Here is an 18768-nt window from a genome sequence, read left to right on the forward strand (position 1 = left end):
GGCGAATTAATTGCATTTCTTGGCAAGGCATAAAACCTGTTTGCTTACGCTTCTTATCCTGGAATATGCCGCTGCCGAACTCTGTGGAGTTGGTGGAGCCGGAGCTGTCATCCTCGTCGAGCGTGGCCTGCGTGGGCGTCATACGCAGCACCGCGGTGGGCAGCACCTTGGTCAAGGGCGACGGACTGTTGTCCGTGCTGTGGCGCCGCGACTTGCGACGCTCCGTGGTGCTCGAGCCGGGCCGATGGCGTTGCGTCTTGCGCAATGAGTTCTGCGGCAAACGCTGGCCATCCGACTCGCCATCCTCGAATCTGCAAAGACAATTGAGTTAGTTCTATGTCGTTTGGAATGTCTGAGCATGTGCTTACTTCAAGACCGCCTCGTACAGCTGCAGCTGATCGAGCAGATCGAGATCTGTGCCCGGCTTGGACATGTAGCGCTGTATAACCGTTTCCATGCCCTGCTGCTCCAGCAGATCGCTTTCATCGTAGAAGCTATCCTGATCCGTGAGACCCGCCAGCGTTTTATTGATCAGCGAAGTTGCATAGATCACCAGCTCCGCATCTGCATTGTCGTAGTCCTTAAGCAGTCTACAACACAAGATGTTCGAGAGTGATCAATTGAAGCCAGGCAACGATCGGTGCTCGCTCTTACCTCATAATATTAGCCCAGGGCAATGTGCCTTGGGCTGCGTCGACCGCATGAATGGCGCTCACCAGCACATAGCAATTGGACTCGGCATATTCCACGAACACGAGCAGCAGCTTGAGCGCCGTCTTGACCACTGATCGGTAATTGGAGGCGATCAATGAGTACAGCCACTCCATGGTGGGCTGGTGCTTCATGACGCCATTCATGCCATCCACATAGAGCATGACCTGTTGCAAGGCAAAGACATGATTAGCTGTGACTTGTGATCAGTGTATGCAGTGTAAGTTTACCTGGCCGAGAGCACGCAGTATATAGTTCTGATAGTTCTGGTCGGCGCAATTGCCCACGCGCACCAGGCAATTGAGACCGCCCAGTGCGACGAATGCGTGCACCAGATCCTTATCCTCCTGGAACACCTGCTTGAGGGAGAAGAGCGCGCGGCGCAGATCGCTGCCCTCCGATGAGAGTAGTTTCTCTGCAAGTCAAAGACAACGGGTTCAATGAGGCGTATGCGCAACGTCGCTTAACTTAGTCTTTCGACTCCGGCACTTACCTATTATGGCATGAACGCGTACGCTCAGCTGAGTGCGAACGACCAGAGAGTTTTTGCGACTGGGCCGAAGAAGAGGCAGATAGAGTGAGAGGGAGAGATGTAAAATTTATATTAATTTTGTATGTAATTTCATTAGCAATGGCAGCAAAACAAAGGCTAAAACTAAGAGTAAAAAAAAAAAACGAAGGCACAATGGGTTAGCGTGTGGTTCATTGACCAGTTAAGAACATTGATTACCCGCTGTTTGCTGCCCAGTTGTTGGCCATAATAAAAGTAATAACAAACGACGAAGATAATTGAAAATGGACTATGAAGCATCTGAGCGAACGTAGCCGCCAATAAGTCGAGCCAAGAATTCATAATGAAATGTGGTCTCAGCTGTGCTCAACTCAACTCCCAATTCGACTCAAAGTGCACACGGGCCGGGCCACACCTGTGTGTGTATTTGTGTGTGTTGACTGCTGCTCAAATGTGTCTGTGGCTCAGTTGCAGATTGACAACCCAACGAGCCAACGAGCCAACGAGCCATCGAGCCATCGACCCATTCGGGCCCCGTGCCTGCCTTGTGGAATTTTGATGCGTACTGAAGCAAATGATTTGCATGCGAGCGCGCTTCCATGACTAATACGATAAGCATGATTAGTGACCGGACCCAGCCAGACCAGACCAGACCCGAGAGCAGACCCAGCCCGCCTAGAACACTCATTGGCGCCAGTAACTGGAGTGCACAACGCCTAACTGCCAACTGGCAACAATTTGCACAGACGCGGCGACATATGCATTATAATTTTATAATGGTCCGAGGATCGCATCAGCTGCCGCAGCTGAGTGCAGCTAGTGAAAGTCAGAAATAGACACGACACACCACATAGTAGCTACCCCCCGCCCCGCCTAACCCCCTGACAAGTTCTATTAATCCCATTATTTGAGCACTGCCTGACTTGGCATCACGGCTGAGGAGCAAGCATCCAGCTACTGAGCTTGGCCCTTGGCCTGACGCGTACGTCAGTTACTTCGGATGCGATCTTGTGCCTGACATCACGTTCCTTGGCCAAACGATAAGAAACCAAAATGTGCTCTGCAAACTAGTCAAGGCATATACGAATCTAGCTGCGGCAAAGCTATCGATCATTGTGGCCATCGATAAGTTTGTTAGAAATAAATATATACTTAAAAAACTGCCTAAATCTTGAGTATTTGTTAACCTTTTTTATAAAGTAAATTATAGATAGTTTTCACAATCGATAACTAATCGATTTGTTATTTAAGCAGTGTAATCGATCATAATCGAGTAACATATTTTGCATGAAAGCTAACCAATTAACATGTTATTCTAGACAATTTAACGGACGTGATTTTTTAATCGTTTTGTCAATCGATAACTTCGATAGTTTATCGACTGGTTGTGATTGATTTCAGACTTTTAATCGATAATTTCCCAGTAATACATATATTATATTTAATGAAGACTACCATTCCTGTTATATTCTGAACAATTTAGCGGATGTGACTTTCCGTTAGTCTTCGCAATCGATTACTCTGACATTTGATCGATTGATTATGAATTATAGCAATCGATAGCTTCGATAGTTGATCGATTGATTATGATTAATGATTTCAGTACTATAATCGATAATTTCCCAGTACACTTATAAGCATCTTTTTAATGGAGACTATGATTTCTGTTATATTCTTAACAATTTAGCGGATGTTACTTTCCGTTAGTCTTCGCAATCGATAACTTTGACAGTTACTCGTTTGATTATGAATAATGAATAATAATAATCAATAGTGTAATCCACACTTTTCCCAGCACTCTTACATTAAATGAAAACTATCTAATTTCCGTTATATTCTTGTATTTCCCGTTTTCATTAATCTTACACGAACTCTGGTTCTTTTCCTCACTCAGTTCGCGAACACTTCCATTTTTCAATTCACTCTCAGGCATTTGCACTCATTCTAATGCTTGTATATGACATAATAAACCAAGCTTGTATGTTGTGAATGGCTTATAATCAGTTAAGAGTGTGTCTCCTGCCCACTTGGCTGCCACCAGCCGCCTCTTGACGGCCAAAGAGATCATGCGGCGCATACCAAAGTGACTGCTAGACCAAGAATCAGGCCCGATCTCAGTTATGAGTTGTTCGAAAATAAAAAAAATGTATAACGATGCCAAAATGCCATTGCCTACGTTTATATTGCAAGTCTTTGTGCTGCTGCAAATGCAAATGAGGCGCAAGTTGCAGCCAAAAAATCGCAACAAGTTGCACGTACGAAACGACAAACGACAACGATGCAGCGGAGGCATGCAAATGCCTGACGTCTGGCCCAGTGAGTAGCAACTGGCAGGCAGTTGGCAGCCAGGTAGCCAGAGCCAGTCTGTCAGCCAGGTAGTCACAGCCGGCGCAGTTTCCTGTGCCACAGATAGCGACATTTTTTATGGCCAGAGCCTGACAGCCGCTACGCCAATATCTTTATTAGCGAATGGAGCAGGCGACCGCCTGGGTGTGCTTGTGTGGTAGTGTGTGTGTGTGTGTGTGTGTATGTGTGTATGTGTGTATGTGTGTGTGTGGTGAAAGGCTAACAGCCGCAGCCACCCACGAGCAGCTGCCCCAGAAACCCAGAGCTGGCTGTCCAGCCTGCAACGGAGCCTGCGGACTTTCCCGCAAAAATGGGTTCAAGGTAAGCGCGTGCCACAAAAGTGAAAATCGCTGACAACAATTTTTCGCACAGTTAAGTTAATAAATCATTGCGGCTTTTCCAATTAAACTGTGTGGGAGAGTTTTCCGCGCAGCTGGATTACAAACTAAACACGTGTGTGGGCAGCTCTCATTAGGAGCTGTGTGGGCGCGTTTGGTGTGGCATGTGGCACTTACCTGGCTTGAAGGCCCTCGATTTCCTCGGTCTGTTCGGCCAGCGATGACTCCAGATCCAGATAGGCGCCAAAGTCGCCATCCTTGTACACCTGAATAGCTGCGTCATCGATCTGCAAGTGGCCAAGAGAAGAAGCAATTATAATTAAAGCCAAAGTCAAAGTCAGAGGCAGGGCAGAGGCAGAGGCAGAGGCAGAGATAGAGGCGGAGGCACAGTCAATGCGAAAAGTAAGCGACTACCGTGCTACGCAGTAAAAGTTGTTTATGGCCGGGCAAAAAAGAGAAAGAGATGCAGATGCCAACGACCATAGAACATTTTTGTGAGTGACGGGCTGCATTGGTTGAAAGTCGGCAGACGATTTCGTTTAGGCGTGCAACGAGGACGCAAACAGCAGCCGCTCAACTTGCCACTTGCCACAATAAAGCTGCTGACGATGTTGATGCTGATGATGACGTCGCTCTCATTGGCATCGTCTGCTGCTGCGTTTGCTGCTGCTGCTGCTGCTGCTGCTGCTGCTGCTGCTGGTCACCTACTTTTCTCGGAGCTGCGCTTTCAGTTTTCAAGCCGCTGATTGCCATGGCCAAGCGCTTGATTGATCAAATCTTGCGAGCTGCAGCTCAGCTCCGACTTAGTTGGGTTCAGCTCCTGCTGCGTGCACAAATGCGCCGATTGACGCAGATCTGCTCCGACTGCTGCCACAGCCGCTGTCTGCTGCTCTTTCAGCCCGTTTTTTATTGGCGCATTGAAAGTAATTATTTGTGCATTTACAGAACAATTACCGGACAACATGAAATTATGTGTGTCGACGCTTGGTTAATGTGTGAAAAAAAAATCCCAACTCAGCTGCAGCTAAAGAAATCTTGGCCATCTCCCATCCGGGTAAAGATTACACATACGCCCGTTTCGAGGGGGGGGCACGCTTGGTAACGCCCAGTCGAAAGGGAATTGGCTGCAGCAGAGCGCAGTTGGAGCTCGCAGCTCCTAACTCTTTGTGGTGCAATTTGGACACACCCCCAAACACTACAACAACAAGAACAACAAGAACAAAAACAACGGCAATGCGATTCATACCTAAATCGCGTGCCCCAAGGTTCTTGTCTTTCATAACTTTTGACGCTGCACCCAGAGGCCATTTGGTAAATTAAAAGCTTGCCAGAGACGTTGCCAGCCAATGGCCAATGACTTTTTAGGGCGAGCCCAAAAGAATAGAAATATTTTCAACATATGCAGCAGTAAGTAAATGAAAATACACCAAACCTTCATCAAAATAATGGCTATTATATCCATTAGGACTAGGAGAACAGAGCTATGCATACTCTATAAGGTATAGAATTGAATTCATGAGAATTGGATAGAAGGGCGACATTTAACAATTCGTGTTTCAGCAGTTTCTTAGCTTTAAGTATAGTATAGTACAGTCTAGCATAGTACTGCTTTAGAGAGTACGATTTTATTGAATTCGTGAGAATCGGATAGTAGGGCGATATTGAAGAAAAAATGCAATTTTAATTTTTTGATAAAGAAAAGGGTAGTTATCTTTAGACACTGAACATTTTTGAAGAAATGGTATTCTACATAATAAAAGTGAACAATGTTGTTGAGATGAACCGATAGTAATCTTAATTGTTTGAATATCATTCTCGTATTTCCTGCTGACGAATAACAACAATAAATATGCACTTTTCTTCTGCGTAATTTAGTCACAACTTCTACTGAAAGCTAGTTACATATTTAGATGACGCGCACAGTAAAGGTAGACAGAATGATCCCAAAATAATTGACTGGCGCAAAAGTGGAACCAAGCCGTCTGGCTGAAGTCACAGCTGCTTATCACTCGAGTAGCTGAGTATCGCTTTTCCCGTGTACTTAATGAGCAAATGTTGTTTCTTATAGCAAATGACGACAACTACATATTTGCGGAACCAAACTTCCTGCATGTTGATTCAGTCGGACATAAAGAAAACTTTCTAGAGCAATGCGAAAATATGTATATATATATATATTGACATAACTATTTTGGCATTGTTAGAGCGTGATATTTATTGAAATGATGAGTCGAATGCGTGAAATAGTGCCTTAAATATGTATGCCTATATAGTTTGCATATGATTTTATATAAGCCAATCCGACAATTAAAGGCAAAGCAAGTGTTTGCATACAAAAGAAATCGTAAATAACCTCAGGCACGGCCAGTTGTTGGCCATAGGCAAGTTTAGTTTTGGCCAAAAACTATATCGACTCGTTTGTAATTTTATTTATATTTTATTTTCGATTTTTACATGCGAACACATTCATTCACAGCCCTATGCAAATTTTGTATAATTTTTTATAGAGCCGGCTTCACAGTTTTTTTTGCTGTTGATTTTTTGAGTGAAGCATGACAAGATTTTTAATCAAATTGAATTTCGCATATGGTTTTGGTTGCTGCGGTTCATTTTTTATATTTTGCTGGACATGCGAGCGAGTGCCAAACACATAAAAAGGCGGCTATTGACACAGTTAAGGCAACGAGCATAATAATCTGGTTGGGCTGAAAATGTGTGTGCTCAAAATATATTTGATATGGTCGGGCAAATAAATAATATTTATTTTCGACTGATAATAAAATACGAAGAAAATGTGTAATAAAAGGGAGTGAAAACCAATTAAAAGCAATTTGAGAAATCAAATTAAATACATAAAATAAATATGTTTGAAAATAAAAACCAATTGGCAGCTAATCAAAATGGAAACTAATCAAGTTGTGGTTAATAAGCTAAGCTATTTGGTTTTACAATCTATTAAATTGACTGGCCATTGAATTGTAGAGTTCGTTTTGGTTGAGGAATTCGCTTTTAACAAATTTATTGCAGGCACTTGAATGTTTTAATGCAAAATTCTCCGGCTTGTGAGCTTGATGAATGGCTCACACTTTTGCTTTCCAATCAATGCCGCTGCCCGCGGGTTAATTGACCCCAGGCTGACCGCAAAAAGCCAGGCATGCTAATTGAAATTGGAAACCTTCCTCAACAAAGCAGCGCTACTTCAAAAGTTTCCCGAGTTCAAGACGTTGAGACAACAGAAACTATGCAAATTATTTGGGCAAACAGCAAGAGATGCGTAAGCCAAAGGCGCGTATACTTAATATTTAGGCCATATAAATGATGGTATAGGGATTTCACAACTGCAGGCAATACAAAATCGGTAATTGAATTATATTTCGATTTGTTGAACGTGTGAATGACATATGTAAATGACGCAAATGTTGAATTTGAACATTTTCCAAGCGATTTTCCTTTGTGCCCGCTTACTGGGCCGTAGACAAATGTTCGTTTGTGACTTTATTTATGTGTAAAACATTTGATTCGAATTTATTTTGTATTTATCTAGCTATTTTTGGGCGCACACTTTATACGCTTATCTGGACACAGCGATTGGCATTGTTGTTGCTGTTGCTGCTCTGTGTGAGGTGACGTGCAAAAAACCACAGCAACAACAACAACAACAACGGCAATTGGCAACAAATAAAATCAAAACAAAATAAACAAAAAATAAATAAAAACAAGAAAAAAGCGCTGCGTCGATTGACCGCAGCGAAAAATGATTATTTATAGGTGTAGTTTATAGAATTGAGAGCTGTTCATGACATCATCGAAGATTAGAAATCAGCATTAGAGGCGAAAATTTATGAATCCATTGTAATGCGCTAAATTTAACAAGTTGCAAGCGAGTCACCCTCACTCCCCGCCCCCTCTCCACCACCCCCTCCAGCTAAGTCCCGGGCACCGTCCCTATATGGACTCCGGCTGCTGCTCGCTGGGCTGACTAATTGGACAAATGGCATTCACAGCTGCCGCGCCTGCCACATAAATCTGACTACGACAACATCCTGAGCCAAGACAGGCCAGGCAAACGAAATAAAAAAGGTAGGCAAACGAGAACGTTGCATTTCCTTTTGCGATTTGCTCATTAGAATTTATTGCTGCCGCTTGTCAAGATTTACGTATCCTTACACCAAGCGAGCTCCAGATGACAGATGACAGGCAATGGGGGCCGCTTGCCTGGTTGCATGCAACATGGTGTGGAGCGCACGATCCAAGCTTATGCTGGACTCTGTTGCTGGCTTTTGCTTTTTGCAAATTAGTCAAAGTCAGAGAGATCGGCGGTACGGAACAATGGCTGACTTAGATAATTGCTGACCAAGGCTTTCACAATGCCAATGAAAAGTGCTGTAAGTTGTTTTTGCGCTGCGGCTCTGCCCCCTCCCAACTTCCAACTTCCTATTAGTTGCAACAGATTGTGCGATAGCAATAAGTTAGCCGCAGGCCCAAAGCCGGCTGCATCATGGCTGCATCTTCCAAGCCAAACCTGCCAAAGCCATTGTCTTGCGTTTGCCCTCACTCACAGCGCCTGAACCTGGAGCCACACAGCTTAGGCTCAGCTGGCCGGCGTTGTAATGCATCATTTGTTAAATATTAGCAACAATAAAATATAATAACTGGCAGCCAGAACAACTGAGCGTCAGTCACTAAACACTCTATAATGAAAGAGCAGAGTTATGGAAGTTTGGAAACTAGTAGGGGTAGGACTTGGAATGTCTAAAGACAAAAATCTGATACACAAAAATATTTAAACAATTTGTGTTTCCAATTTATGTGGAATTTATCTTGGGGTCAAACCGAAAATAAATAAAAATCAGCTCGGCGACAAAATAATGACATTTTCTAGTCTAGGAGGGGCATTTACTAATGTTGTCTGTAGTCGAAATTTGTTGGCATAACTTTTAAAAAGGAAAATAATTTTTCCAAATTGAAATGCAGAATATATCCAAACTTCGTAATATACACAAATGGTTAGTTCTATAGAACACTACTCCAATTTTGACAAAGTTAACGAGCTTGACGTCTAGGATGGGTATTTACAATGGACTTGGCTTGTTTATAAAAAAAAGGAAATTTTAAGAAGTTTTTTTTTGATATTCAAAAAGTAAAAAGAAAATGTGTGCGGATTTGATAAATTCGAGATTAACAAGTTCCGAAATAGAATTTGCTCTATATTTGAAAGAATTCCAGAGCATTCCAAATAGTTTATTCATTCCTAGTATCGCATTTGCCTCTATTATTTGCTGTACGATCAATATTTGCTCGTCTGCCGCTTGTTTTGTCAGTTCATGTTTATATTTAACAATTACCAATTTGTAAATGTTTCAGCTGTTGTTTTGAAAACTAACTCATTGTGGTTTTTCCAGCTCAAACGCGCCACGGCTTGCTCTTGACCTCCAAAGTCGTTTGACTTTAGATGATATATATATGCATATATATTATTTAGCTCAATTTGCTTGGCCATTGTTTATTTCCATATGTCTTAATTCTTTGATCTTTGATTTCCACGCGAAATTTATGACTTTGAACTTGTATTTTATGCAAACATTAGTTTTGGCTGACGCTACATGATATATATATCTATATAAATATATACATATGTGTTAATGTGTGTATCTGAATCCAATCGATAAATGTGTATAAACGAGCTATGTAAATTGCGTTCAAATGTCGTGTGAGACCGAAAACCGCAAATAAAATCTTAATTTTAAACATTTGAGCTTTCATATGCCGAACTACACTGAGTCTGCGAAGTCTGCGCACAGTTGCTCTCTGCTAACAATTAAATCTTGCTTAAGACTCGAGCTATATTTTCAATATACATATTTTAATTTCATTTAATAATGTTCATAGTATTTTAGCACCAACTGTTGGCACATTTTATACAGTAGTCAAAATAAAACTTTGTATAAGCACAAAACGATAATCGCGATCTTCTCAAATAAATATAAGACCTTCGACTGCGCGACAAGAATACAAAAAAAAAAATTAACTGCAAAAATTTGTAAATCTTGATAAGTTATATCTATAGGTAAGATAACTATATATGTATGTATGTGTGTATGTATATAAAAAGTACCGAATAAACAACAACTGATATTTGCGAACAAAAAATAAGTCAAATACCGTTTAAGCTAACTCAAAACAAAAGAGAAACGTGGAAGATTCAGATAAGATTCCGGCCGATAAGTCAAGCAGGCTTTTTTTTGTTTTCTTCTTTCTTCTTTCATCTGCTGCTTTATTTGCAGCGTAAGTAAGCATAAATGTAAGTACGTATATTTAATGGGAAAATTGGGTTTATTGTTTAATGGATTTGCATAGAGTATATGTATGTATGTATGTATGTGGTAGAAAGGGGAATATCATCCTTACGCTTTGCGGTGCATTCAACAGCCTCAGTATGGTGCCCAGCTGCGTGGCCAGGGGCATGGTGGTGGCAAAGGCGTAGGTCGGTGCACGCACCGGTATGGGGAAGGCGGTGGTCGCCGACAGCGGATCGCTATCCAGCAGATACTGCACACGAAAGGTGATTAGTTCGTCGGGTTCCATTTTCACAATCATTTTGCCAGCAGCAGCACGAAACTTTTCGTTAAGGTATTCGTGTCTATTTATTAATTAATTTCTTTTCGTTTTACACAGGTTGATTTGATTTTAAATATTCACTTTTACACACATTTTCACTGCAGTTTTTTTTTTTTTATTTCATTTTAATTTGATTTTCCGCTTTTGCTGCAATGAACATTTCACATTTCACATTTTCGTTTTGATTTTGATTTGTCTGCTTGCAATTTATTTTAATTTTGATTTTTATGAGTGTGCGGACCAAAACTTCCCCCAAAATGATATACTCAAACGCGTTGCATAATTGCAGAGACATGATCGTCTCTCTCTTACACTCACACACACACATACACGCAACGCACGTTGCGCAATCTTATGCTAAACATTGCAAATTGTGGCGCTGCCACGCCCACTTCTCACACAAATAATCGAGACATAAATATATGCATATAAATACATATGTACATACATATGCTGGCATGTGGATAATTGCTATGCGAACCGGATCGCACTGTAAATATTTGCCTTGATTTCTGGTTCAGCTCGCTCTCCATTTGGCCAGCTAATAGTTGTGTAACTTTCAATTCAATGTCAGTTAACTGGCCAACAGAGCCGCCTTTCTCCCCACACCCCCATTCCACCACACCCCACCAGAGCGAGTGAGACGCTCTCCGCCTCTCTCAGCACATCAGCATGCAACGCATTGCCTCAAATCAAAATCAAAAGCAAATCAAAACCCAAAACATGAAGAAGAAAAAAAAAGCAGAAGCAGACCAAGTCTTCAACTTTGAGCGCTCTTCATGTACCGCTAAATGGCTGTCGGAATGTGCGTAAGTTGTTTATGCAAATGTACTAGCTGTAGTTGTTTTAGTCTCTTTTGTTGTTGTTGTGGTTAAGACCGTTGCCTTTGTATTGGTGTTCGGTCTGTGGTTTATGGCCAGCTCGTTGGCTTCTTTGTGCGCATAATTGTTTATAACGTGACTCTAATGAGCTCTGCTCCAAGCTGCCCTCAGCTCAGTTGTCTCGAGCACTTGTCTAACTGACATTGAACTCGTGGCGGGGCAAAAATTGTGTTGGCAAACGAAAAAAAAAACGGGTTGGCCAAGGGTTAACCAACTTGCAAGTGCAAAGAGAAATGGGAACAGACAGAAATGGGAGGCCACACAAATAAGTGCAGTTCATCAAGAAGAATAGAAATCCGGAAGATAACAAAGAGTGAAGAAGTTTGTGACAGTGCGAAAGAGCTTTCGGCTTAAGAGAAAGACAAAAGTGAGCTAGGCTTTGAAATGAATTGCGAAGCTGTAAGCTACTTTGTGCGCTCTCTTGTTCTTTTATTTATTATTAGTCATTGTGTATGTAATAGAAGCTCTGAGATAATTTTCATCTCTTTCAACGTATTACTCAATGGCAGCTTTTATAAGCTCTCTTGTGTTTTTAAGAATGAACAATTTTTAGCCATAAATAAATGAGCAAAAGTCATTGTCAGAATTTCAATTGTAGCTAATTAAAGCTTAGCCATAATTAACATTTAAGTGCTTTAAGTAGCCAGACTACCGTATACACAATAAATCTTAGTTAACACACACATAAATCTAATTCTTTTCGCGGCCCATTCAGAATACGCTCGTGTGTTATTGCGTATTGCCAATTTGCTTGCGTACTTCTGGCCGCCGTGTTGGCCAAACAATTTTAATTGCCGCTTTCGGCGCAACAAACTGCAAAACACTTTGTAATTTGTGTGCTACACAACGTGTAATTATTAAATATTTGCTACTAACTCGCCACTTTGGGGCCTAAACGCAGCTGCCAATTGCCAACTAAAAAATAAAAAAACAAAAAAAAAAAGCCGAAGGCGGCTTTTAAAAAGCCACAAAAAAAAAACTGCGCTTAATTGCAATAATTCATTGCGAAGCGAAGCAAACAGCGCAGAGAATGCGAAATAAAATTAAAGCGAAAGCCATAAAAAAGCTAATAAAGTACCGCACAACAACAACAAAGACAACAACAAGAAGAAGGAGAAGAACAACAACGGCAAAATGAAATAAAAAGAGTTGTGTAAACGTAAACAGCTGTTGAGCAGTGCGAGAGAAGTTCTCGAGAAATGCGATTCAAAAAGTAAAGTGAAAAAATACAAATAAAAACAAAATCGCGTCATTAAGTGTCGAGGGCTCTCAAAAAAAAATAAAAATAACAAGCAAAAAGAAGAAAAGAAGAGAAGAGAAGAAAAGAAAAGGAAGTGCGCACAAAGCCCGCAACAAAAGCCAAGTTCAGTGTTGACTAAAGAGGGAAGCGGCAGAAGGACAGCAGCGGCATTTAGACTTTTTATACCCTAACAGAGGCAACTATCAATTTGTCAGGAGATATGGAACGCTTAGAAGAAGCTCAGGCAGAGCTTAAAGGATATATGTTCTATATATTCTCGATCAGTATCAACAGGCGAGTCGTTATAGCCACGCACCTCTGTTAGTCTGCCCGTTTCTAAGCAATCTAGACTGTATACAGCTGTCATGATCGGTCGAGAACTAAGCTCTTGTTTGTAAAATAGCTTTCTTGTTCTTTAGGATATCTTAATAAAATTTGGTTTTTGGGAGCTTCACTGTACTACTAACATATGAACAAAATCTTATCTGTATCGCAGTACAATATTATATGGTTCTTCGATAAAATTAGGAATTAGGGATTAGAACCCAAAACTAGTATCACGGTGTTCGTATAAACACATAATATATCTGCGTAAAGTTCTTTGGGGGTTCATCGGGGATTAGAAACTTTTCGGGGACTAGAACCACCGGGTTTCGTGTAAACACATTATATACCATAGCATAGTCTGGCAAAAGGGTCAACTAACTGCCCTTTCGGGTTAAGATGCTGCCATCAGACAGCAGTCTTGGAGGGATTCGAGTAGCTTCTCCATTTTTCTTCCGACAGATTCGGATTTAGGTTATTGTCTCCTTTAGTCGCCTCATACGACAAGCGGTGACATACTGTGGTGGTTATTCTCATGCCCGCCAACCCCACGGGTGGATGCAATTTGGACCAATCCGGACCGCAACTGAAAAGCCCCACGTGTCTAGAGTCGAATTAATCTCATGGCAACCACACGGATGAGCTCTATGAGAATAAGAGATCGGGCATACGTCAGGGTATTTAAGCTTCGGCATGCCGAGGCTAGTCAGTTTTCTTGTTGCCAGGCTTCTTCTGGCTGAGGGCAGGTGTGCCAAAAGTGGTTTGCAGGAAAGCAGCAGCAGAAACAACAACAACAACAACAACAACAGCAGCAACAACTTGTTCTCGTCATGCGAAAGTCAGAAGGCGGCAGCTCGAGTTGTGTTTCAGCACTCTTTTTGGCTTACGGCTACGTTTTGGCCAAATGAAATTGAAAATAAAGTTGGTATTTTTCATTTGGGTTTTACTTTCACACACACACACATAGACACGCACACACGTGTATGTGTATGGACAGCAGCGGAACTCGCTTTGGCCAATTCGTAGGGTTTTATCGGCCAAAAGTTAAGTGGCAAACGTTTTTGGCTGCGGCTTCCTTATTGGCAACGTGCAGAAATTTAATGAAATTAAATAAATATTATAGTAAAAAACGGACGTTGTACAGCGAGCTGTTGTTGTTGCAAGTTGTTGTTGTTAGCTGTTGTAAGTTGTTAAGTCAACTCGGCCAACACCGAATGTCGCATATTTAGTTACAAATTACGACAATGGCGCCGACGACGATGACGACGATGACGCCAGCTATGCTGGCCATATTAAATGGTAAATGGTAAATAATTTATGCAAATGTTGCAGTCGCGCAATTTGGCAGCAGCAACTGCAGCAGCAGCGGCAGCAGCAGCGACAGCGGCAGAGGCAGCGGCACCCACAACAACGGCAACTGTCAGGTAATGAAACCCGCCCGCTGGCTCAAGGAAACAGCCAGCGCTCTCTGGTCGCCTCTTTTATATGATATACATATATATATACATCTATATGTATGTATGTGTGTGTATATTTTTTGTCTTTTCGCCTTGACTTGGCCAAATGAACTTTCACTTTTACTGCCTTGTGGTCTCGGCTCCGGTGTCGCTTGTGTTCCCGTTGCATGTAGCAATCTTCCAGCTGCTGGAAGAGCAACTGCCTCTCTTCTTCTTCTTCAGCAGGCCCCATTATATCCTACAGCGCCTCATCGGGCAACTTTTTGCCTTTTTCGTTTCTGCCTGATTTTTGCCATCAATTATGTAAATTTTTTTTTGTGGCTAATAACTTGGCAATTTACAAGCCAACTAATTGACAGCTACTGTGCATTTGCCCACGGCCCACGCCTCAGCGATATTTATATAGACATTGATGTTGATTTGATAATGATAAACAAAACAGAGCATTCGCATTGTTGTGCCTCTTTTTTTTTGATTGTTGTTGTCGATGTTGTAGATAGGAAATGGCAACAGGAAATGGCAATATCAGCAGATACCCAAAGCATGTTTGGAATTTGTTTAATTATTAAAAATTGTTTAAAAATTATTTTGGCATACGCTCGGATAAGGAAATGCCAAAAAAACAACAGCAGAAATTAGATTAGGGTTTCCAATTTAAGCAAAGTTCCAGGAATTAAAAGATTGAACATTATATATATTTCATATATGGATACATATGTGTTTAATTTAGAGAATATTTTGGGACACTCTAGTAAATAACATAAATAATTTCAACTACTTGAGACTACTTATTTAAATCAAGTTCTGACAAGACAAGCTATTATTAAATTAATTATTATTCTCAATAAAAGATTTTGGGCCAGTCTAAGGAACACAATGTGTAATGTTTGATTTTGAAAATAAGCTATCTCAGTAAATATTTTATAACAATCATTCAAATGCTTGATTTAACTAAGTTTAGACAATTTTTTAGATTTTGGGTCACTTTAATATACTAAAGAACACCTTGTCTAGTTTTAGCTATTTAAACTAAACTGACATAGACTTGAAATTCCACATTACACATCACGTGAGTATTGTAGAATTGAACTTCAAGTTCAATTGATTGTGTAGAATTTCATTAGAGTCTCTTGTAGAGGGCTTGTCTTATCGGCAATCAGTTGTACACAAATGGACACGGACATGAACAGAGCGACGAGACTGTGTTTCGATATAGCCATAAAAAACCGATTTTAGATACTTATCGTTCCTCTAATAAAGACATAATACACAAAATAGGCTCAACGAATTCGCAGAATGCGCGGAAAGAGAACCCATTTGGAATTTGACATTGTGACTTTTGCGTGTTGCGCTTCGGTGCACAGCAAATATTTAAACAAATGTACGTGGAACCAAATATATGTACATATAAGAAAAAGAAATATAAGAAAAAACAGAACAGAACGAAAGCCCAGTTCGGTTAAAAAGCGGCGCATTCCAAGACAATTTGTCACGCTTGGGGCGAGCAGCAGCCGGAGGGGGCAGAGCCGGAGGTGAGTTATATATATGTACATATGTAACCCCATATGCACTTTTTTCCAAGGTGCAAAGCAACAAACAAACAAATGACCAAATAATTAGAAGAGAGGGGGGTGAGGGGGGGATATTTGAACAATCAGATGAAAAGCGCAGCTTTGGCCACAAAAGTTGTTTGACCTCTTGACTGAGTGACTGAACCAATGCAGCACATAAAATTGTTAAGCGGCTGCATTTAAAAATAATTTCAGCTGCCAATAAAATGGAAACAACAAGAGCTAACGATGGCCCCTACTCTAATAGGGCTCGAAACGAGTTTGTCCCGCACGGCGCAGAGCTAGAAAATTGTGTCACGTTGCAGCCGCAGTTGCAGCCGCAGCCGCAGTTGCAGCCAAAGCAACGGCAATCGGTTAAACGCTTTTGACACAGACCCAAAGATACAGATACCGGGCAGAGACGGAGCCAGAGCCGGAGCCAGAGCTCTGGCTATAGCTTCTCTCTATATAGATCCCTAACCCCTTGACTGCCGCCGCATGCCGACGCATAATGTGCGTGTGCCCAGCTCGACTTGGCCATTTGATTTATTGAATTCTGTGCAGACAACTGATTTTGTATGCGTTCAATGCGTTGGCCAAGAATGCCAACTCATTATGCCAGCCGTAGGGGCAGAGAGAGACAGAGAGAGGGGGAGAGAGCCGTTCACAGTTAATTATAACAATGGCACAACAAATTGCCCGGCAAACGGAAACGAAAAGCGAACCATTTGCGGGGACGTGCTCAAATGTCACTTCCTCGGCTTGCCACAAGTGGCAGCCACACATCCTCTCGAGCAGCCATTGTCAAACCAAGTGTCAAATGTAAGTGTCAAAATGTTAATTGCATTAGCTGCTGCTCTTTCAGTGTGTGGGAAGTCGTCCCCGGATTGGGGTCAAGCGGGCGGACAACACTCGAGAAGAGCGCTACTTGCCCCGCTATATGCTAATGCTTCTACCCAGTTGAGCTAGAGCGGGGCGGGGCATTCACAATATGCACAAAACGGTAGCACTTAAGCATCACAATAGGTTTATGGGGCATGTGGAACGCTAAATTGTATAATTTATGCAGCTTAGAAGGTGCGCATCCAGAAGATGAAAGTGTCATGAATGGTTCCACCAGAAAGACAATAAAAGAAAAGAAAAACAAAATCGGGCTAGAAGACAATAAAATGCGCTCTGAGCTATAAATTCAAGATAGCGTAAATAGTTCATTAGAAAAAATAAATTATAATAGATAAATATTTACATATGCTCTCAATTAGTTGAACTGAAAAAGTTGCAGCAACATGTTTTCATTGAGGCAAAGATATTTTCTTTTAGATATCGAAGAGATCTTATGGAGGTTGATGTAGAACTGGAAAATGTTTAAATGCGTTTGCTAGTTTAATGTGATATAAAGAAAATAATAAAGAATATTTAAACAAAGGCTGTAGACAGACATGCCCCTATTCTATATAAGAATATGTACACATATATTATATAAACTTTATGGTCTGACAGATGCGTGTCAAAATTTGAATATCCTCAGGAAGTGCATAAAAACCAGCCTAAACAGATTTTTAAGCATTTCTTAATATTTCCTAAATATATTCTGGCTATTTAATAGCAATTTTAATAGCATCGAGCCCCGTGTACCTGTTAAATATTTTGTCATTTTGATAGATCTCGCAGTTCCCTTTTTTTTTTCATATTTTATCTATTTCTACATTTTGTAAATTTATATCTTTTCGGCTCGTAACTTTGCCCGGTTCACAGATCGCCTCTCAACTCATCTGCTTGGGCATTTTGTGGTTATTTTTAATGCAGTTGACATGAATTCTTACCAAATATCTCACGCACACAGGCACACACACACACACACAGAGACTGCATAGTATAAGATGTATTCAATTTTATGTGTAAATATTCATTTGCTCCACTAATTTGTTGTGTGTGTGTGTCTCTGTATGTGTGTGTTAGTGCGTGACTAATATTTTGATTGCAGTGGGCCAAAAAACTTGGCCACGACGCGATGCTTGTGCAATCGAAATGACAACAACTACAACAAAAAGGGGAGTGCTCTATTAGAGGATGCCCGACTAGGAGATACCCTGAACCCAGCGACAACAGCAAATTATCGAGCTTTCTGTGCTTCTTCTTCCCTCACACTATATATGGGCAATTCTTGGTTAACTTCGGTGCTTAAAGTGCGATCTTTATGAAATTTTCAGGGCTTAAGTATGACATACAAGATCTTTTATACAATAAATATACAATATAATATATGTATATGCATCTATTATAAACAATACTATATAGAAAGGCTTTGTCTTTATAAATAAGGGTTTTTTTCAATTCTGGGAATCGGGAAAAGGATTTCCAAAAGTTAAAGTTCCTAGTCTGTGTATACCACTGAAAGCTTTTAGGCTTTACAAGTTTGGTGTTTCTTGCTCTTCAAAATTTCGAGTTGTGGATAAAAAAACAATGAGAACACATTCTGTATATAATATAGAAGAGTATATACGACAAAGGGACAAGGCTAGATCGACTCAGCTCATCGTCTGACTAAGAACATATATAATTGCTGGAGTCGCAGATGTTTTCATTTGTCTGTTACATAATTATCCACAAAAACAATATACCCACTTAACCCATTTTCAATGGGTTCAGGGTATGACAAGCATAAGGAAAGAAAATCAATGTAATAATAAAGGCAAAAATAGTTTTTTTTCTTTAATTTTTTTTTTTTGGCAGTCTTTAAAAAATGTTTGACAACTTGCCGGGTAAATGACCCACATTTCATTTTAACCCGC

The 18768-nt window shown here is 40.9% G+C and overlaps 1 protein-coding gene across 8 annotated transcripts in view; it reads right to left on the bottom strand.

The window, feature by feature from the left end:
- Positions 1-18768, bottom strand: part of Fhos (Formin homology 2 domain containing) — a 71272-nt gene that overhangs the window by 7508 nt on the left and 44996 nt on the right. For 5 of the 8 annotated variants that reach the window (XR_010436650.1, XM_064685302.1, XM_064685299.1 and 2 more), the window contains exons 5-10: positions 4084-4193; positions 1205-1263; positions 942-1126; positions 655-878; positions 369-590; positions 49-311 (exon numbers count right to left, since the gene is read on the bottom strand). Coding sequence is in view for 6 of the 8 variants with exons in the window: in XM_064685302.1 (XP_064541372.1) it covers positions 49-311; positions 369-590; positions 655-878; positions 942-1126; positions 1205-1263; positions 4084-4193 (1063 nt within the window). In the remaining 2 variants the exon portion in view is untranslated. Of the gene's footprint in view, positions 1-48; positions 312-368; positions 591-654; positions 879-941; positions 1127-1204; positions 1264-4083; positions 4194-10314; positions 10519-18768 lie in introns of those variants that run through there. The other 3 variants (XR_010436651.1, XM_064685303.1, XM_064685304.1) reach the window with 1 other exon arrangement.

This window comes from Drosophila montana, unplaced genomic scaffold, assembly GCF_035044405.1.
Source record: "Drosophila montana isolate Dmon_TW-CO22-7 unplaced genomic scaffold, ASM3504440v1 contig_3029_1, whole genome shotgun sequence".
Lineage (NCBI taxonomy): Eukaryota > Metazoa > Arthropoda > Insecta > Diptera > Drosophilidae > Drosophila > Drosophila montana.